Below are 22,504 nucleotides of genomic sequence, written 5' to 3'. Positions count from 1 at the left end.
TACTACAATCCATTAGCTTTAGGCCTTATACGTATGATTGTACTTTTAAAAAGTGTACTAAAATATAAATACTTTTATGAATAATAATTAAGTGTACTTCTTTGGAAGATGCTATTAGCATGCTTGTTCTTTAATTTTACTTCATTTTGAGTATATTTCCAACACACTGGTGATATAATACGACTGTACTGCAAGTGTGTTTTGAATGCTCATGAATCCTGATGTACTTCATAATCTATTTACACTTCAAGTCTACTCAAGAGCACTAAAGGACTACTTGAGTACACTTAACTATACTTAAAAGGTGACAAAAATAGCACAAAGTGTGCATTCCTCAAAAAGTAGAACTGAAATATAATATGGGTAAACACAGGTCTTCAGAGAATGCATGACTGGTAGCTGAAATGATGGTCATGTAGTGGCACTCAGTCGTACTGTGCAGCATTGAATCAGTCATACTGTGATTTTAATTAGATGGAGTGATACACAATGCTTCAGAATCCAGAGTAATAACACCTGGACATTTAAAATAATAATAATAAAAAAAAAACTCATATAAAAAAACACAACTTGAAAACAGAAAAGTAAAAATGTACAGAGCAAAAAGGTTAAAATATATATTTTAAAAAAACAGCAAAAAACAAAACAAAAACAAACAAGGCAAACATTTTAGTCAGGAGTGCAGACAACAACAGCTAGGCAAATGGCAAGCAAGTACACGTTAGTGGATCACAATATGTTGTAAACATAAAGAGCAGGCTCTTCATTCAACAGCATGTTTTTAGTGTAATCATCACATCTCAGCATCGTACCTTCCTTTGAATTAAGAATCAGGTCTGACTTGTTTTCTTTTGAGTTAGAAAATGTATTTGTGTCATTTTTCTGCTCCATCATTGTTACAGGGCACCAATAACTGGAGAAAACACGGCGGAGTAATTACTGAGAGCATTATTTTGTGCAGTGAATGTCGAGGGAGTCACAGATATGTGCGTGAAAAAGAGAATTAGCTTCTCACAAAGTGACACGTTGCTTTAGCTGAAGAGGAGTTCACACGACACATGAAAATTCACCTCATCGTTGAATTTTCACAGCTTTGATTTGTATTTGTCATTCAGCCACAAACTAAAACGATTCTGTGATTAACAGCAAATGGAACCGTAAAGTAAGGAAGCGATAGTTTGACCGGATATAACGTTAGGTGATCGTACGTAGACTATCAATATCCCAGTATAGACCTGTACTGTATCTGTGGACATTTACATCTACATAGCCTAAGAAGTGCTAGAGGTTACAATATTAACACCTATGCATAATGTCTTATAAAGTACAGCTACTACATGTTCACACTGATTTCATTGGAGCAAACCTGAATATTAATGTCCTGTTCCCTCTTAGCTGGAGAGAATCTAGTGATTGGAATAATAAAAGTCTTTCACATCTGGTAAAATACACTGTTAAGAGCAGTTTTTGGTCACATTCATTCAACTATCATACACATACATTTCACATTGACCTTCGTTGTCCTCTGAAACTCACATAGACATCTTCACACCGATGACTGATAATCGTGTTTCCCTTTTAAAACAGAAAAAGTCTTTGTGTCATATCTTCCTTAAAAAGACCTCAGCCAGATAGCGAGATCTCATAGTCACTCGTTGACAGCCGGGGGCGCCCGACTTTACGCACATTCTTGGCGTTAGTGATGCGAGCTGCCACCTCCACCGGCTTCTCGAAGTAATGCACCAGGGCATGCTCGGTGAGCACCGAGGCCAGGAACTGCTCGAACGTGATGGCCCAGTCTTTATCGATGCTGGTGCTGTGCGGCAGCCCTCGGCCGTGGGGTCCGCCTCCGTGGGGCCGGTTACTTCTTTCCCCGTTGGAGCCGCTGTCGCTGCGCACCAGCACCGTGTCGTCTGCAATGTCCTCGCACTGCAGCTTTTCATCCAGCTCATGGGAGCCTGCGCTGAGCACCGAGTAAGATGACATTGAGGTGTCATCTTTGGTTTCATCATCTGAGATGAGCATGGCGGATGATGTGCCCGTGTCTTTGGGAGACGAGTCCTCCAGCTTGATGTCTTGCATCGGTGGCAGCTGCTCGCTCGCCTCGTCCCCTTTCCCCTCCTCAAAGGGGCTCGGCTTGTTCTCCAGAGCTGCAGGGACAAAGCCGTCGTTCTGGTCCCGCTGCTGGAACACGTCGTCACACAGGGCCTCCTGGGCGGTTTTGGGATCTGTGGCGTCTCTCCTATACATGCCCGGCTCTGGTTTTCCCTCCATGTTGTGGTCCTTTCTGCCGGAGGAGAAGAGCTTTCCCACTTCTCCCATTTCCAGCAGCAGACTGGTGACTGTCGCTGTGGCGTGATAGAGCTCCTGTTCTGCAGCATCCTCACTGAACATGCTGTACAGGGTCTTACAAAGCTCGATAAATTGACTCTAGAGACAAAAAAACACAAGTCAGTTATACCCCACTGTTACTACTGAGTGTTTTATACACATACTTCATGTAAAGACCGACACTGAGGGTAAAATCTCACCTGATTCAGCTTGGGGAGGTCTTTTGTGTTTTCCCGCTTAGGTTTTGTCTCCTGGTTCCACAGTTTCAGGTAATGACGATATTCAGGAGTGTTCAGTTTCTTCACTGTAAGATGTACAAAGAATGCGTTATTAGTATTTCAGTCCATCAATATTTTGTCCCGATAAAATTCTGTGTGAAGACAGTAACAACGATCTTGGCTCAAGACTAAAGGCAATGTCACACTTGAACGTTTGCCATTTATATGAGATTAAACATCTTGTTGCTCATTTTAGGCAAATACATAGTATGTTGCGTTAGATGTACACATTCGTGCTGCTTACCTTTTTCAGTCTTGAATGTAACTCTGACGAAGCCATCATCCCTCTCGCTTCTGCACTTTGAGTCATGACCTGAGGAGAAAGAGGGTGGCTAACGTCAAATATCAACATTTGCTCAAATAAAATCGTTATATTATCCAACTCCAACCGCTTGACTCAACGTTCAGGGGCCATTTTTAGCAGCATACTGCAGGTTCTTGATCAGAGAATCCTGCCGCCACCAGAAAGCCACCACATACAGACGACACTAGTTCAAACGCTTAATTATCCAAACAACAGCTTTCAAACCACAGAGGTGTTTGAGGCAGTTTCCCTCCCTTCTGCATATTCAACACAGGATTGTCCTGCAGGCGTGTGCCTTACACACACAATTTAACTTGTGTACACATTTCCTTTTCATCACTACCAGTGAGCACAATGCAGGCTGCACGCAACGCGATTTCAAGGTGAGTATGATCACACTTTCCCCTGAAAATGCTCGTTACACAATAACAGATTTCACTCATGCAAATAATACGATGACAATCTCAAGTCCTTCATGGTGTAAACAGCAACTGTCCTGCAGCATAAAGCATCAGGGTGGCAGATGACTCATCATCTGGCAGCACTCATTGAAAAGTAAGGCTAAGCAGCTGGAGGGAGTGTTGACAAATGAAACATTAATTCCCTCAAACATATTGTCGCTGCACAGTGTGAGAACGAAGTGCCAGTGAAGAAATATCCGTGCTAATGTCAGTGTGTCGCCTACCGACTGTGAATGTTTGCTGGGAGCTTATGAAAGCACACGAAACACAATGAAGTTCCTCAACAGGAAGCTGAATTTACTACAAACTGCACATCAAAGCACAAAGGGTTCATCACCTCATTTTTACACTCATGAGGAACTCTCTTGTACTTCTTGGGTCTACTGGGCTTCAAAGGCTGAGAGCCTTTTTTGTAATTATTTCAACAATAACTGCTATTCTCAAGACAAGCAGTGCTGTGATTTTACACACCTACAGAAGCTGATCCCAAAACATGTGGTTAACAGTAGTGCTTAAGACGGTGAAATCTCTGCAAAATAAGTCAAGTGATAATGTGTCATTTACACCTTTTCAGTTTGGTGGCTTGCTTTTTGAATTGTTTTTGAAGAGTTTATGTACTTGCTTGAATATATAACAATGTTTTATTGTGTTCATGTATCTATTTAATGCAGGATTGATCTCAGGTCCTTACCGATGGATGTCTCTGGAGTGATGTCTTCAAAGAAGTACTGAGTGGCTTCAAAGGCAGAGTCTGGCTCCTCCTGTTCATGAGTGATTTCTGGGAGATAAGAACAGAGGGGTCCGTCAACATTTAATCTGATTTACGGAAACATCATGTGAGCCATTCTTTGTCATTTTATGTTTCCTGTTATTCAAATTATGGACATAAAGTTCCTTTTCATTCAATTTTATATGTCTTCACCCATCATATTACAAAAATGACTATTTGGTTAAGTTATGTGACAACAGGCTTGTCAAAATGTAGTCAGAATGTAAAATACATTTTCATTCCTGTCAGCTCATGAAATAAACATGACAAAAAGGTAATCCTGAGGCGCTTTGTCCAGTGAGGTGAGACAAACGTTTTTCCACTGAGCCCTGAGCTAATAATCCTGCTCAGCTGAATACGTTCTGTAGTTTCCTAAAGACGACTTCGCAGCGTGACTGAACTCCATCGCTGCACACTCACCGGGCAGGACATGCATCTTGTAGAGGAGCTTCAGCTTCTCGGTGAGGTCCCCGTGACACAGAACACCTAAAACACAACAAGGAGCTTCAGACATCGGACACATCAGATCTGCTTCCAGATGTGTGAAATCAGCTCGGGTACAATGTTACCTTCAACTAGAATCAGTCAGCTGAAGAGCTTTGTTACACACTTCCAAAGACTCACCACCTTACTCTACCTACCAAAGCCACTGATGAACTCCCGAAAATTAATGAGGGCATCTCCATTCTGGTCAAGGAGACGGAAGAAGCGCACAGCCAGGGGGTCCGAGTGGGCGCCGTTGGCCCAGGGGAACAGCAGGTTGAACAGGCCTTTGAACTGCTCCATGTCGATGCGGTACTGCTCCAGGTAGGGCAGGCTGGGGTCGTGGCGCTCTGTGGGGTTGCTGCTGCCACCCCAGTAACAGCTGGTCAGGTGCTCTGCCTGAAGAGAGGAAGTGACGGGTGAAAAGGACTATTTTAAAGGTAAATGTGGTTCAACTAATAAACAATAAACACAAATGGATTTCCTGTCTGTGCTTCACTTTCAACAGGAGGTGGGAGGTAACACAGGTGAGGTGTTTCTTTCCTGCATCATGAATGTGTGAGCTGTAACTCACCTTGAAGAGCACGTAGAGCTCCTCCAGCTCGTCGATACTGAAGGCAGTCTCTGTGACAATCGTTCTGACCTGAAACATGATTACATGAAGCAAAAGCAGAAGATGGATGATAACGCTCAGCGTCTCGAGAGAAAAGAGCATCTAATAAGAGAGACTTTTGAAACTGCATGTTGTCTGACTGCTGTTCCATCTGTCCGACAGGGTTGCACTGAAGTAAAAAAATAATAATAAAAACTTCCTGTACTTATGGATACTCTGTGAGAGAATTAGCAGATCCTCACCACATTGCGTTTAGTTGTATCTTCAATGGTTTGGATGACCCTCAGCCTCTGTTTGAAACGCATCTGTTCAATCACATCTGCACGGATCGAACCAAATTTCTGACGTAAAAGGAGAAAGAGAGAGAAACCTTTAAAGTTCAAATCACATAAACTGAAAAAATAATGCATTTCATTGAAAGCTTTAACATTACAGCTCCCATGAGAAAGTTCAATTAGACGGCACAGTTTTACAAACACGTTATCATCCTGGTTAAATACCTCGTAGGAGCTGCGGACCAGTTTGAAGATGTCGACCTCAGGATGTGGTTCTCCGTTGTCCGTCAGTAAGGAGTGCAGGTGGGGGATGGGAGGGAGGGTGCTGTCCTTATTGGTCACACTATCCAAGTATCTACAATAAAATGCATGAAATCTGTCAAATATGTAAAAAAAAAAAAAATCTGATAAATGGTGAAAGGGGTTTTTAGGCTTCAGGCAAGACACCCTACACATCCAGTCCTCTCCTTACCTGCCCAGAACGGTCATGGCCTCTCCGTCATCCTTGCATCCAAGCAGCTGGTGGATGTTGGCGTGAAGCACAGAGAGCGCCAGCTGAAAGATGACCTTGATGCCATCATAGAAGAAGCAGTCCACCACCACCACGGCGCTCTCGAACGGCATGACGGACAGGAAGAGGGTGAGGAACCAGGACAGCGAGATAGTGGAGATGACCCCGAGGTCCTGCATGCAGTCGTACAGCTGGGGAACGTACTCGCGGGCGAGTTCCTCGAACACCCCCTGATCCACGAGGGCTCCTGGGGAAGAGCGGGAAAAAAGAGGATGTTAAACAAACAGAAAATCGTCAAATCAAACACCCTGAAACAGAGAAGCAGGTGCACATACTGACCTACAACCCTCGTGTTGTAGTAGTCAGGCAGCATCCTCTCACAGAGCGCCACGAGCAGCCAAAATGCCTCCTCTTCTTTGGCGTAGAGCAGCAACACAGATGTCACAATGTTCATGGCCTGTGGTGTCGAGGGAGGGAATCAAAATTCAAGGGCTGTCAAGGGCTGCAAGGTTTCTGTCAGTTCGTGTCAGAGTCAAAAGTGGAGAGTGTGTACCTGACAGTATCCGATGTTGGGGTTTCTGAATGCGTAGGCCGTGAGGACCCTGCGGAGGGCGGCGATGCCCATCTCGTTCTGAAAGGCCGGGTGCTCCGGGAGAGAGCGGTGCAGGTCTCTCTCTATCTCCTCTGTGGCCAGGTTGTATTTACCCATCGACTTCTCCACCAGGTCCTCGTAGTATCCGGGGTGGGTGGCCATCTCGTTGATGGCTCCTACGAAAAAACACCAGATTTGAAGGTTTAAACCAGCTTCTCCAGCTTCTGTATTTTGTGCAAAGGAGCAAACTGTTCTGTTCAGTTTCAGAAATACAGAAGTTTGATTGTGTGTTTCAGTGTGAATGTCACACGACGTCACCCTTCATACTGTCACGAGCTCCCTCAGAAGCTGCTTTTTAATCCTGATCGTCACATCAAGGTTGTCTTATTTTGGTTTCTCTGTATTAAACAAAGTACCTGGTGATTTGACGGAGCTCTGAATCTGTTATGCTTGAATTTTGAAATAGTAAAAACATTGCAAATGATAAAAAAATGAATGAGGGAAAAGTACACAGTAGTAAATGCGCTGCAGCCCAAATGGTACTTGTATTTGGTATTTGCATACCTCGGAGGCCTGTTTGCTGCTTAACTGTAACGTCACTTATCTGACTACCTTTGCAGAGTAAAATGCAAATAAAACCTCTTTGCATTAGTCCATATTCCAGGTTTTACTCAGCACACTTTTGCTTATCGAGCTCGCCAAACAGGTTTCCACACCCTTTATTCTAAAAATAAAATCAATTAGGAGTGTTTTACATAAGCATGATAAATATTTTTCTTGTAGGAGACTTGTGGAAGGAAGAAGTGCAGGTAAGTGTGACGAAGGTGAGCACAATGCAGCTATGACAACAGCCGGGTGAGCCATAAGTGGGTCACTGGGGAGAGAGGGAGGAGCTGTTTGTAACCCAGCTCTGCTCAGGTGAGGATGAGTACAAGCAGCTGCTGGTGCGTAACACATGACTGTGCCTGTAAACAGGAAAGTCTGGAGCTTATTGCATAGCTGAATAAATTAAAGAACGACAGTCACGAGCTACAGGTCAGCTGTACAGTCAGTAGGTAGTGGAAATTTTACCTTCAGCAAACATTTAGTTGCTAAGTTTACAATTTTGCATGCGAGCAATAAGAGGTTTCCTGGACTCTCCTCTCGGCTCCTGGCCCAGTGGTTCTTAAGCTGGAGGTCAGGGCTAAAAACATCTGAGGGGCCCCCAAATGATTGAAGGGATAAAAAGAAAAACATGTTTCTGCTTTTTTTCTGCCTCTTTTCAAAACTTTCTTGTAAAATATGGCATGATTTCCATCTTTTAAGGGTCTAAAACACCTTCAAATGACAGAGCCTGAGAAGAAAATAACCGCTTTTCACCTCAGAGGCTGAAATGTGAAAAAGCATATTTCAAATGGGCGGTGACGGGGGGAACAGCTTCAGACTTTGCCTCAGGCACCAACTAGACTGCAGTGTTTGAAAAACAATTTCAGACGTTACTCTGTTCCATTAACAAAGTGGCAAATTAGTCTCCACCATGTCTTTATACAGGCAGCAACACAGAGAAAGCTTTTGCCAGAGGACACTAATATATATATAAATTACATATTTACAACATGTAGCTTTATTTCTGAGTATTCATGTCTCACATTGGCTGCTAAAATGATTGTCTTGTTGTTGCTTTGTGTACTTGTCAGCAGGGTTTCTGTGAATAAATAACAGCTGCACAAAATATGCATCATGTTGTGTTATGATCAAGTGTGAGCACGCATTATGCCGGGTGTGGTCTGACTGAATCATCTGCACTACTGTCTGCAAGCCCTGAGCGTTTCCTCACCGGAGAAGAGCAGCCAGAGCTCCCCTCTCATGCTCTCAGGAATCCCCTTCTGGACCAGCTCCTTCGTCTTCTCCGTGCGGTACATGCACACCCCCTGTCCAAACTCTGCGAAGTGGTTCTTCCACGCCTGCTCCTTCAGGAACTCCTTCGCCTGAGTAACGAGGGAAAACCATCTCTTGACGTGTAATAGCTCAAGTACAATTAGTGTGTTCTGTCAGGATCCTGCTTTAACTGTTCCACATCAGCAGTTTGGGACTAAAACATTTTATTGTAATTGATTGATTTCTTGCACACTCCACAAAGCACTAATGCTGTAATATTCTATGAGGCAGGAAAAGTCATCTTGCCGGGTAGCAGTTAGCAGCAATCCTCAATGCAGCTTAATGGCGTGAAAATGGCAATTATGGCAAAGTGTGAAAGCTTCAAATCCAAGACCACAAATAGACTTAAACTCAAGACAAGATGAGATGCTTTTAATGGTGGTCGATAAGCGTACCAGCTTGGGATTGAACTCCTCAGGTGAGCGGCGGCGGTACATGGTCATGAGGGCCTGCGTGGCTGTGGGCACGCTGCTGTCGTTCAGGTTGAACGAACGCTCGTTCTCTGAGCCCAGACTGTGCTGTGGGCTGCTGGACAGCAGAGATCCATGCTGGGAGTATACCTGGAGAAGACAGGTTATAGTCAAGCTTTGGAGCTTTTAAATGGACACTGCCACCACCGCTGTTGATGATTATTCACATTATTTACAACAATATCATGTTTCACCTCATCATCTGAGCTGTTTAGGCTGCCGGTAAGTTCCCTCTCCAGGTAGATCTTGGAGGTGGTCTGCTGCAGGAAGTCAGAAATCCTCTGGACCAGGAAGTCTCGGTCCTTCAGGTTAGCGAACAGGAAAGTCATTCGATTCTTGGTACTGATGGAGAGTGGGCTGGGCAGCACGTTGGAGCTGTCTGCCTTCTCCACAATGGTCACCTGGAGGAACATTCACGAAGACACAAACGAAGCAATAAATGACAAGCAGCCACATGCATGACAAGCAAATGTACCAGAAGTAAATTCTCAGTTAAGACCAAACTAACCAGCTTTAAATTCGATGCATCTTCACATAAAATGAAATACAGAACTAATTCTATTAAGGCAGAACAGAGTAAGGTAAAGTATAGCCTGCTTATAAAGTACCCACCAACTGCCAGGTGACAACTGACAAAGCTAACGTTAGCTTGCTAATATATGATCTGTTTAGACTGAAGAGTAAAGGAGGAAACTAACCAATATGGACTATTAAAAGGAAAGGATGTTAAGATGTTAAATCATTTCACAAAATTCACATAATGTAACTCAAATTACAAAACCTTATGCTAATAATGTTAGCGAGCTTAGCTAGCTTAGTCTGAGGAAATACCTCAGTTATTGTAAACTGCTTGAACACACTCATGTCTCCATGCATGCACATGTAAATACAAGTCAAATGTACATTTACATTGAAGTTTATGGAATTGTTTGGCCCCTTAAAATGTATTTCTGGAAGTTATGTAACACTGTGAGGCTGTAGCAACTTCCTGTTTACATATTTGATTGCTTTTGATTGGATGGCACTGCAGATGTTTCCTACCGACTGACTTCAGAATCACTACAGTCTTTACGTGCTCAGACTTCTGCTGTAATGGTTCAACACGATTTAGTGAGCGAGTAGATGGAAACTAGCTGGTTTTAACTTTAACTTTCCCAAACTTTGATTCACGAATAGCTGCTGAAACCAGATCCAGAGCTGACTGTTAACTAAATGGATGTGATTCAGCATGGCAGCTGCATTTTGTGCACAGTGTATTTGGGTGTGTGTGTGTGTGTGTGTGTGTGTGTGTGTGTGTGTGTGTGTGTATGTGTGTGTGTGTGTGTGTGTGTATGTGTGTGTGTGTGTGTGTGTGTGTGTGTGTCTACAGCAGATGGGCGGTGACAAACCCCTACCAGACAACATTATCCAACACACTGACGTGTCTTTGTGCTTCACTTCAGCCACTGCTGATGGCTAATGTTTTGATTGAGGTGCTAAAAAAGACAACTTTCTTCCAGTTATTGCACCTCTTATTTGCTGTTCATAGATGGACACATGCAAACAGAACACCTCACCTCTCGTAGTGGGATGATGAGGCTGCATAGCGTCTCTTCCTTGCTGGTGAAGCAGATGTAGTTGGTGGAGACAAACATCTGTCCCAGGATGTGCATCTTGTTAAAGGGGGTCCACAGAGTGCAGTCTGTGTGTCCGTCCAGTTTCTCATCTTTGGGCAGACGGAAGAGCGCCCGGTAACGCTCACTCTTAGCTCTCGCATCCAAATCCCTAAAGAGTGACACATGCACAGTCGTATTAGATAATTTGAGGCTGAAATAATCACTGTCATCGACGCATTAATAGAATTATAGTGCTTGGCAAAAAGGTGATATACGAAAAAGATTCTTCCTCCCATCACACTTGTACATTATAACCTATTTAATTTAGAAATACAGTCCAGCGCATTGCTCAACTACAGTCAATGCTGTTGTATGTACGCATGTTTTTCGGTCTGCTGTCTGTCTGCCCGTCTGTCAGCAGCATTACAGAAACGTTACTGGCCTGATTTAATGAAACTGTTTGGAAAGGTGCAGCATGGGACAAGGAAGAGCCCATTAAATGTTGGAGGGGGATCCAGATCGGATACAGTGCGAGGTAGGACGTTTAGGCCCTGGCGGAATAAATGTCATTCATCTTAAAATCCAGTAGATGGTAGTAAAGTTCACTTGTGGCAAAAAACAGTCATTTGTAGAAATACGCTGACCCCACATCACAATCCACATTCACAGGTACCAGTAAACCTGTAGCCGACACACGTAGCTGCTCAAGCTCCATACAGAAAGCACAGAAAGCAATCGCTATCGGAGCGGTCGGGGACGGTGGCTTCATGGTGGAACAGGTACAGCTCTTCTACCTCAAACTAAGGTGTGGCTATGGAAACGTAGATATAAACACATCATGCAACTAATTATACTCCTACTCACATCCCAATGTGACCTGTCTGCAGTAAACTCCTGACATATTGAGGAAAAATGTTTGAACTTTACGCTTCCCGAGAACAAGCAATAATATTGAGCGTGAAGTTTTTGGTTGCAGATTTGCGTCACTGGAGAGCAGAGCGGAGCTTTGGTGGAGGTCTGCACTCTCTGACTGCCCTTCTAGATCCTGAAGTTACACAATTTGAATGAATGGTTGAAACTGCTCAGACAATGAAGTATTTGTGTAGATACAGAGAAGAATTATGCAACAGCAAGATCACAGATGGACAGATATGATAATGGACTGCGGTGAAACCAAACCCTGCTTTCATAACACACACTGACCGAACAATTTGGGATCTTGAGGCCACGTTCAAGGGTCTGCAGAGGCCTTCTATTTCCTAACAAGTCTTCCCCAACACAGCTTTTAAAACACCATTTTAAACTGTCATCCTCTGTCACTAAGCGTCTGGATAACCAACCACTCTACCAACCATTACACCTCCACGTTCAATCTCCTGCACACGCTTGAACAGCATTCATCATCGATGATCAGCTCCTTTCTTACCTCTTGAGTGCCGACACCTTCTTAGGTGACTTCTTCTTGAGCTTGGGCAGTGAGCGGTCCTGCTCGAAGCCTTTGTTGTCCAGCAGCTGACGCATGGCGATGTTGGCCAGCTGCTCCGCCAGCTTAAAGGTCTCGTTGATGTTGAGGAAGACGGAGAAGACGTACTCATTCATGCGGGTGCTCACCTTGATCGCGTCAGGGAGCAGGAGGGTGGCGCTCTTCTCCAGCTGGGTGATGTCTGCCCAGCGCACCACCAGTTTGGCTGAAAATCAGAAAAAGACAACAGGATGTATTGACAAGACAAAACAAAGCAATGGACTGAAGCAGCTCTCAGGGTATGATCGACTTTCTCAAGTTTCACCTTGAGAAGCACACAAGGACACCAAAATGAGAATGAGGAGAGGAGATCGCTCAAGGTGATTGGACTAATATTTGGGACCACCTGTCTTTTGTGTCTGAAGTTTAAACTCTTCAGGGACAAAACCAATGCAAGATTGCTGAAAAGATAATGAAAATATCTGAAACAGAAGCCGGTTTCTGGGTAAATGGGCACACATTACATTCTGTGCTGTACAGTTATTGTCTTACAACTTAACCCAACCATTTTGCTTGAAGACATCAACTAAAGACGGGTAAAAAGATAGAACCAATATAGAAATATCAATATAGGTCATATATATAGACACAGGAATAGTAAATGCATGTATATCAAACCTTCTTTTCCCAGTAAGTATGAGTAGAAGCAGAGGTGGTTGATGCTGAGGTAGAGCCATCCCTGTCGCGGCACCTTGCCCTTCCAGTAGCTGCAGGAGTAATAGTTGACCAGCTTCTCCTCCTCCGGCATCCCGAACAGCTTCCGAAACTTGGCGCTGGCCTCCTTGAACTTATCTGTGTCGTCGTCCTCTTTGACATCGTGGTTCTTGTTGTACTCGGCGATGATCCCCTGAGGCGAGACGGAGAGAGCGAGGTAATGAGCTGGGACATGAAAAACTGGGATTGTAAAGCGACGAGCAGCAGCAGTCAATGTGATTGATGTTTAAAACCCGAATTTAACATTTTCTATGCATCGAGCACGGGGCCGTTACGCTTCTGAGTTCTTATCTGTCTTCGCTCTGTCCTGTCAGTAGGAAATGAGCTCAACTTTTCAGGAGTCGAGGAGGATTGTTCACGGTGCTGATCGTATATCATTTTTGTGCAGGAGTTGTTTAAACGTACCTGCAGTTCTGCACTTCTCTGCACTGCACACTTGACAACTGATGCTCTTTAAAGGGGAAAAGACTGCACCACCAGCTCATAAACGCCGACTGGAGGACGTTTTTCACATCAGACAGTTAAAGCCTGCTATTCAAACCACAAAGTCTGACAAGATGGCAGCCCTCTCTCTCTTTTATTCTCTCCTCTCTCGAAGAATCACATGAAATAATAGCATTTAAATAAATTCCAGCTTGTTAAATACACATTTTCACACAATGATGTTCAATAAAGAAAGTTTTTAAAGTTTTAATGTCTCTATAAAGTTTCTATGCCAGTTGTTATCTTGGTTTTCATGTATTATCTTTTTTTGTAATTTAGTAGCTTCAACATGTTCTTGAATTTACTGTAATTATTATCTGCACTGCTCTTATTGGTCCATTCTGGACATAATTTAACTCTTAATGTTGCAGATCACAGCCAGCTGAGAGGTGGATTTGTCTTATGCCTACAAAAATATGTCAGCTGCTCTGCTCTGTGGTGCGTATTTGACAACACCTGGTGAATCAGAAACAGGGAGTGCCTCATTATTTCACACAAGACGTCTTTGAGCTTTAACCCAAACATCAAACTGTCAATCAATCTGATGAGTTACCTGGACCTTTCCTTTGACAAAAGTGGTAATGTCATTCTCATTCTCAAAGATGGAGAGAGTCTGCAGCAGGTTATGTTCCAGCCACTCCCAGTGCTCGGTGATCTCTTTCCGGGAGGTTCCTGCAGAGGAGTGAGGAGGGGAGGTCAGTGCGGTGGGTTCACAGGAGGAGCACCGCCGTGTAATGTCTCAGAAATAACGGCCACTGTAGTCATGTGTGCTAGGCCACGTGTGAATGAATGGAAAACAATCTGAGTTCTCTGTATTCTTAAACAGAGAGTTGGGACACCCTATTTAACTGGATGAAATGGTGGCAAAAGCATCAGTGCAAGTCAAATGAGATAAAATTCAACATAAATCAGCCATTTTCTGTTAAACAGCAACAGTAAAATGAGCATTAGGTGACTGTAATCAGTGATCAGTGAGGTCAAAACTGATTTCTTTTGGCCACAGGAGAAACTGAGTGCAGTAATGGCTGCCAGTGTGCACCATTACGCCTGAACACTGCTGCAAGCAGCCCCTCAGTGAGTGCACACTCGCTGAATTAGCGCTCTACTCTCCTGCTATCTCTGGGCTGAGGAATTAAGGATTGGGAGGGGTGGAGAGGGAGGGGGGTGGGGATCAATTGCCATTTCAAAGCCAAGCTAGTCTTATGTGGGCCTCCATTTCAGAAAGGGAACACAAATAGAACTAATTTCATATACACATTTAGTGGTGAACTGCTGAATTAAATACAGGGATGCATAACAAATTCATCTCTGCCAGTGTCTCCACAGAGTCCCAGCTTCAGTGAATGTGACACAGATGACACACATGATCCTGACAGCAGAATGCTATCAAGCCACATTCTGACTCATTTCTATGATTTCCAAAATGTATGGGTGCCATTTTATTCCACACAGCAGCACGTGTCCATGTATAAATGAACAGAGGTCCATGCTGCAGCAGAGAATCTGAGGCAACACAAAGCCAAAGCAGGAGACTGAGCCAATGCAGACCTCCTTAGTTAGTTTTCACATGGATGTCAAACAATTTGATGATCAACTAATGGTTCAAGTCATTTTGAAGATAAAATGCCACAAAATTCATTGGTTCAAACTTCTCAAATCTGATGCTGCACAGAGAAAAGCAGTTTTTGGGCTTTTCATTATTCTTTTCTTAAGACATTTGCAGACTAAACAATTCCCTGATTGAAACCTGAAATGAAATTAGTCGTTGCAGCCCTGGTCGGTGTTGGACATGTCAAAGCTTCTCCTCACATAATGGGGATAATTTCCACATTCACTGACAGTAAAAATGAAACAGAGCGCTGCTTCTAATCATAGTGGAGTGCGGCTGCTAATTTGCATGATTTACTGCCACAGACTGTCGACGAAGAATTCTGCATACACAGAATATGCAGATGACATTACTGTGAACAGCAGATGACATGAAATCATAATGAAACCCCATCAAGCAATTCGCTGAAAAACGTTAACATCCAGTCTTTTTGAGTATTGATTCCTGCACACGTTCCTGTAATCCTGCCCTTTAAAACCACCGGGGCATGATGTAATGCTCGGCATTCAGCAGCTAAAAGGCATCATGTGTTGTGTGGTGGCTGGGGGAGGGACCTGCAGGGGGGTAAAAATGCACAGGGGTCTACACTGGAATAAATCCGTACCTGTTCTGCTAAAATGTTCAGATAAAAGCAGCTGAAGTGGTGAGAGTCCACAAACTGAATTCTAAGAGTCGACTCGAGGTCAGTGGCTTCCTTTGGTCCACTCCCTCACAGTTCTGACCCAAGTGTTAAAGTGCACATACCATGAGCAATGGTCCAGTAAACTAAAGAGTCTGGAGTCTGGTACAGGATCCTATATGGGGCCACCCGAGCACTGGAGTCCAAGACGACGTCCAGAGTCCCAACCAGCAAACCTGAAAGAGCCAAAAACACATTTGAGGTTTCAAAAAGTCTAAACAAAGACTGTATTTTGCTGTCCCCCAAAAACAATCAAAAATCAGACTCCTGACTCGGACTAACCTTTACATTTGTTCCACTGTGAACGTGTAACACCAATGACCACCTGAGGCGCCTCACAAATGAAGCGCATTGATCCTTTCAGATGATTTTGTTTTGCTTTGGTAAAAGGGAAACCCCTGAGGTCTTGTGGTTTAAGATCTGAATGTGTGACAAACATCCTGTGGCTTGACATTAAATACAACTCTTCGCTTCTCTGACTTGTCAGACCGGTGATCTGCACATATACGAGTCTGGGTTACACTTGTATGATTGTTGTTGTATTTGTGGACACGACACCTAAATGTGATTGTGTTACATGATACAAGCAAAGGCGAGAAAGAGGAGGACCGCTAACAAGGCAAACGTGAGGTGTCCCAAATACATACGTGCTAATTCTGAGATGTTTTTTGTGTGTGCGTGTTTTCACACTGGAAACGTGAGCACATGAATTATAATCACACCTGACAGCTTGCAAACTAAATGCAGTCGATCTCTGAGTGTGCTGCTGATCCTCACACAATGCTTTTGGTGACAAACACTGAACGCAAACAACTTGTTTTCAATTATGAGCCTGATTCCAAAGAAGTCTGTGCAAAACGTAAATAAACCAGAACGCAATCATCTGCGAACAGACTGTGTCCCTGAGTCCATGAGGTAATCTCCTTCATCCAATCATGTGTTCACAAAGCGGTGAACGTCGCTCAATCCTTCATTAGAAACATTTATTTTCGCAGATGACTTACTTGCTTTTGCTGCTGTCTTATTATGGGATGTGAAACCTTTGACTCTATATTTATGAAGTTCTTAATGATGTCCTGTAACTGTCCCAACAGAAAAACCTTTTGTAAAGAGTTCTTAAAGTGGTGCCACAATCACTTGCAATTTAGAAACCTGCTGTTAAGCCACATAACAACTTCGACGGCATTTTCCGAGCCGTCGTGGAGCTGCTGGTGACTGAACATTCTCCCTGGTTCAGAGCAGATATGCATTCAACTGCCATGAGAGACGGGTTATTTTTGTTCAGCAGCTCATCAGGGCAAACACAGTATGAGTCACACAGAGAGACGATGAGGGGGAGGAAGGGAGAGACAGAGGAGACAAGTGAGGGAGGCTGAATCTTATTTTCAAAAGAAAAACACGTCCTGACGAAACACAGAAGTAATAAAAAAAGTGGATCTGTGTGGTTTAAACTCACTGACCGTCCATCATTTAAAGATCGTGGGCTGCAGAGCTCTTCACTCTGTCTGCCTCTTATTCTCCTCATGTCCTCGACATATCGTCCACTGTCCTCTTTACATTCCTCATCAGTCCCTCTCATTATTTTGTCCTGATGAACACAACAATGAACCACCTTAGGCCTCGATAAGCAGCTGATAAACCATGACGTCACACAGTCAGACGGTGTTTGCCGCGTCAAATGTTATTGATTCCCAGCGTGTGTGGGAGCCCTGACATGAGAACTATGACGCACACATAAACAAGATAATCACTTGTATTTGTAATTAGTTAACCCTCTCCACCGGGCTGAAGCAGTCAATAAAAAACACCCGAGGGGTCTGAATCACACTGAAACTAATGCCATAATGCAGCCACTTTGGCTTCGCCCCTTTGTGAGAAACAAACAACGGTTGTGGACTCAACTTCCTCTTTGACAAAAGAAAATCACAAGGTTGAAAACAGTCAGAACCAAGAAGTTCAACAGAGCTCACACGCTGACCTCAGATGGCTTTGAATGTGTTACCCTGCGTTAAGAAAGACACTGAAGTGACAAATACAAACCCCTCCTGCTCATTCTTGAAGTCTTGTGGTAAAAAATTGGGCAAATGTGGACTTTAGCTGCACTGCGTGTGATGGAGGGTTCAGCCTGCGACGTGTGAGCTGAGGTTTGTCGCAGGAAACTGAGGGGTTACGCACATGTAGGGAGACCACTGAAGGTGTAAGACCACATGACACCTCTGCCTCCTCCAGTAAGACTGAAGTCAGTGAAAACCCAAAACAGGCAGAAAGAGAGCTGTTTGCTTGTTGTTTGTTGTACAACCTGGAGCCCCGAGCATCACATGCCGCTGCAACATTAACTCATCAAACAGGAGTCCATGTGACCGCTTGTTCCACCTCACAACTCTGACAACTTCCTTCCACACGCCGAACGAGCGGCTGCGTGACCCACAAAACACCGACGAGGGGCAGCTGTAATGGCACATGTTCCATTTATTATTTGTGGGGGGTAGAAAAACACCCTTGTTGTGAACAGAGCAAGCTATGAAATCATGTGATGCTTCGTGCCTCTTCTCAGAAACAAGGACACAATCGGAGCTCCCTGCTGTTAGAGCGAAACAAATCACCTTCTGAGTTACTGTTTCTCACCTCAGTGAAAAAACAAGAAACCACACCAACACCAACGTGAGACGAAAAACTGTTTACTTTTGTTTACATCCTGGTTCAGCCAAAAACAACACAGCTGGAGGGGGGGGGGTTACTGTTCACACAAAGGACCACAATCTGCCTCAGACTTCAAATCAATACTGTTCCAGGTCACAGAAACCTTAGACAAGCCTACATCGTCATCACGTCCAAGTTTCATTGCCTCCACAATCACACGTACTTTGCATCTTCTCCACTATTTCTCAACGTCCGCCTGCACCTGAGGATAAGTGTGTGGCCTACAAAGGAGAGGGTCAGCACTCTCTGACATGACACACATCCAGTCACACATACAGTCATAACCAGCTGGATTGTGAAACACGGCGTCGTACTGGGACTCATATTGTGTAATTTTACATTAAACTGAGCACCACTGTGTGTAGTTGCGTAACAGCTGACACGATTTAGTTTATTCACTGATTAATGCAGATTTTCTTCTGTCTGCGTCCTCTCTGAAGATGCTGACAATATGTCCAAATACAGACAACAAAAGATGCTGAGACACGTCCCTTCAGCTGCGCCTCTGCACTGTCCCACAAAATACTGCATATGCAACCTCGATTATTAGATAAGTGACTGTAGAGGCTTATCAGGTTTAACGTGTCATGCAAATCACATTAAGCATGAAACTGAGCAGGTGCCTCTTCAGCTGAAGACTGACCTGCAGCTTCGTTAGCTCAAACTGTGTTTTTATGCGTCTTTTAAACGTTCCCAGTGGAGTTTCTCGTGTGTGTGTGTGTGTGTGTGTGTGTGTGTGTGTGTGTGTGTGTGTGTGTGTGTGTCCTGGTCTATCTAACAGGAGTGTTGAACACATTTCTTTCCCGATTAAACATCTGAAAATGTGTTTTTTCTCAAAAGCTTGAAACCTGTGTTGTTTACGTACATGTTTGTTTGCTTGTTTGCTTGCAGTCTTCTTCTTTGCTGACTTACATGTAAAAACTTTGCTCCATAGCCTACAACTGGTCCAAAACTGCACCTTAAATTGCATCTGACAGTTACATGACTGTTCTCTGAACACGTAATATTCTTAACTAGCATGAACACTATTAATGAGCACTCATATCTATTCTCTATATTATCCTACAAGCATTTGAGTCTTAAAAGGAAAACTACAACAAGCTTATTATTTGAGGGGCTCCTGAAAGCTGAATCATTTCTAAGGGTTGTTCAGATAAATGAGGTGAGCTGGAGTTGAGGACATTTCTCTCTATTCTCGTCACAGTCAGAGGAACTTGGATGGACACCAAGACTCCAGACCCTTTGCCCTTTGCAGAGATAATAATTTCTTGCCTTTTCTCTGAAGAAATTGCATAAATTCTGCACCTGTCCATCTCCGCCAATGCAGCTACTGTACTGACGTCTAACAGTGCAGAAACATACATTTGCCCTTTTCCACTGAAGCTCACTGGCCCTCTGCCAGCTCCGACACTGGAGCTCGAGCCCTGCGAGGCTGAGGATGCAGATTCGCGCCTGGCTCTGTATAAATCTGGTCCCGGTGCTGCTGGTGGTTAAGAAGTGCTCGTGGACAGTGCCAGGGTTACTGGGCGCCGAGTGCCAACTGGCACACAGCGCAAGTCAGCAAGCTCAGCATTTACATAACAATGACATCATCCCCCAGCACCACTTAGCACGCTTTGTGTAGCCACAGTAAGAACTCACCGGAGACTGAGAGGAGGAGGCTGCCTTATTATCATGTGAATTATTGATAAAAAAGATGGTCAAATCACAAATATTATTGCCTAAATTTGTAACCAGTGTGTTACACTTGTTTGTACGTCAAGTCTGGAAAAAAAAAACACCTTCCTGTTTACTTTAAGACTTTATTAGTCTGACTAGGTTTGATTGATTTGGCCGTACTGTTTGTGCCCTGCATGCTATCCTTCACTCTCTCTGCATGTACTTTGCCACCATCGCTTTACAGTATTACTGGATTTAAAAGACTTTTGTATCAATGTGATGAAGTACCATACTTTATTTAATTAAATGGATTAACTGATAAAAAAGACATTTCCACCTGGTTATCTTACCCATAAAAGCTTTCTCAATTGAGTTTTTGAGACATTTACAGTATCAGAGGGGTCACAAGCAGCCATTGCTCCATATTCCAGGGTCAGAAGCAACAAGGGGGTTGGGAACGACTGCAATTTATCATGATACATATCAAATCATTACAGGAAAAGAGGGGGACAGTATGATAGAAGATTTTAGTCCGCGTCGCCCACTCCTGAGTCAGACTAGTGCAGAGATTTCACTGCTCTTGGTGTTAAAGCTCAGTGATCAATGACGCTGACTGACACGACGTGAGGAGTTCTCAGCAGGGAACAGAAACTGATCGATTGCCAGCGAAGGCCAACAATGCTTCGAAATAATCTGCATTGCTGTGGTTAAAACTTGTGCTATTTGGCTGCACATAGAGCAAACTTGAGGAAGTGCTGCACACTGTGATCGCCTGCGAGCAGCTGGAAGATTCAGGTCAGAGAACCAAGAAAATTACACAATTCTGAGAGAAAATAAGACAGCAAGTTGTTAAAGTGTCAACCTGTCCCTCCTCCTCCTCCTCCTCCTCCTCCTCCTCCTGTTCCTGCTGCTTGACCCATTTTGGATGAAATAAGCAAGAGGGAGGAGTTGAAGGAAGGAAGAAGGGGAATGATTCAGCATGAGCGAGCAAACAGACCATGTCTCTGCTTGGTGGTCAAACAGATCCACTGTTGTTGAGCCATTAGCAGCTGCTATTGTTTGCACTGTTGTGATGGCTGAGAGCTCATTTGCCTTGCAGGCAGAAGCAGCCTCGGTCATCTTTACTGCAGAGTGGACTGTAATATGACCTGATTCCTGGACGAATTATATGATCAGACAGTAGATGTGTGCTGGACTTTGTCCCTGAAGTGGTTTTTGTTTGATGTCAGCGTGTTTGGCCAAAGGTTTATCTTTCTTTAAAGCAGGCCGACGTGAGTGTGAATCACCCAGTTAAAGCAGAGGAAACACGGACATGTACCTGTTCTTTGCAACCAGGTGAAAGGCCACCTGTGGCAGGTGATTGGTCATGTGACCACATTATCCCTCCATGTGGCTCCTGATGTCCAACATCGACACACACACACACACACACACACACACACACACACACCACCTGACATTTCCCATTTCCCACTGTCACTCAATAAGCTGTCACCTTTTCATCATCAATAATCTCTGAATTTAAATAAATATTCACATTTTTCGGTACTGATCAATAACAGAACTCACCCGCCAGTCCCCCGCCTCCATCCCCGTGGCCCTTCCGTTTCTGGAGGATGAAATATGGATTTGCTCTCTCGGTGATCCATAATGCGCCCGCCAGTAACACATCTTCGGGACTGACCCACATAATGCTCCTGGTTGTTTAAGGGGACATTGAACACGCAGGACTGCTGATGGCGACCATCAAACTGGTCGATGTGTGATTGTGTCCAACAGAGATTATTCAATTATTAACAGGCAGATGGAGGCCTGATATTCTCCTCCTCGACCCTTCGAGTATCGCCTGCTATTGGGTGTCCGGGCCAAAGTAAGTCTTACTATAATTAAACCCGCCAGGCACGGATCGGATCGGATCGGCCTGCAAGATGGAGGTCCAACACCGAATTTCGCCTCCTCCTGCTGCACCAGCCTCCTGCGTGCGGGGCAGACTGTCGGATAAATGAATTTCTCGGAGGTTTCGTCGGGCAGCCTGGCTCGGTTTGCTGCCGCACAGCGCAGTGCTGGCTCAGTCTTTGTTGTGCATGCTCCGCGGCAGGTGCGATCCGTTCCGTGACGATGTTTGTGGAGAAAGACGCGTTACAGCCGAGCAAAGCGAGCAGCAGATCGCCTGTATGATCTCTCAGCTGGGACGTCCGTCCGTGTCGAGGAACAGAAAGACGACGTTTGAACAGTGAACGCGATAGGAACGCAGCACTCCTCTCTCCTCCTCCTCCTCCTCCGCTGTAGCGCTGCCGCTGCCGCACGCAAAATAAAGCGAGCGCGTCACGGACTGGCCACCGCGCAACGTCAGCGGCCAGGAGGTGGAGGCACGTGGGGAAATAATGAATGAATTAAAAACATTACTAAACTCAGATTACACCCATTTTATATTCTAAGGCTGATCTTGACTTCTTCCTGATTAAAATCCGATCGGTTTTGTTGCTGTCGATCATGATTGAACTGTTTGCTCATCGATGAACATGATGGAAGGTCTGCC

At 44.3% G+C, this 22,504-nt stretch overlaps 1 protein-coding gene across 1 annotated transcript; it reads right to left on the bottom strand.

The window, feature by feature from the left end:
* Positions 1–449: 449 nt before the first annotated feature.
* tbc1d9 (TBC1 domain family, member 9 (with GRAM domain)) lies at positions 450–22,247 on the bottom strand. Its single transcript, XM_076727798.1, has 21 exons — positions 21,535–22,247; positions 15,672–15,782; positions 13,872–13,990; positions 12,740–12,968; positions 12,026–12,287; positions 10,561–10,768; positions 9,199–9,405; positions 8,930–9,094; positions 8,434–8,584; positions 6,579–6,793; positions 6,365–6,482; positions 5,987–6,272; positions 5,740–5,869; positions 5,482–5,580; positions 5,201–5,269; positions 4,785–5,025; positions 4,564–4,629; positions 4,066–4,152; positions 2,854–2,922; positions 2,532–2,635; positions 450–2,430 (listed from the first exon to the last, which is right to left on the bottom strand). Exons 1-21 carry the CDS (start codon positions 21,653–21,655, stop codon positions 1,624–1,626), a joined length of 3,864 nt encoding a protein of 1,287 aa, XP_076583913.1. The 5' UTR covers positions 21,656–22,247; the 3' UTR covers positions 450–1,623.
* Between the last annotated feature and the right edge of the window lie 257 nt (positions 22,248–22,504).

The sequence above is a fragment of the Chaetodon auriga genome, chromosome 4 (assembly GCF_051107435.1).
Source record: "Chaetodon auriga isolate fChaAug3 chromosome 4, fChaAug3.hap1, whole genome shotgun sequence".
Taxonomy (NCBI): Eukaryota; Metazoa; Chordata; class Actinopteri; order Chaetodontiformes; family Chaetodontidae; genus Chaetodon; species Chaetodon auriga.
Note: the sequence above shows the minus strand (reverse complement) of the source record. Positions and strands in the feature narration are given on the sequence as shown.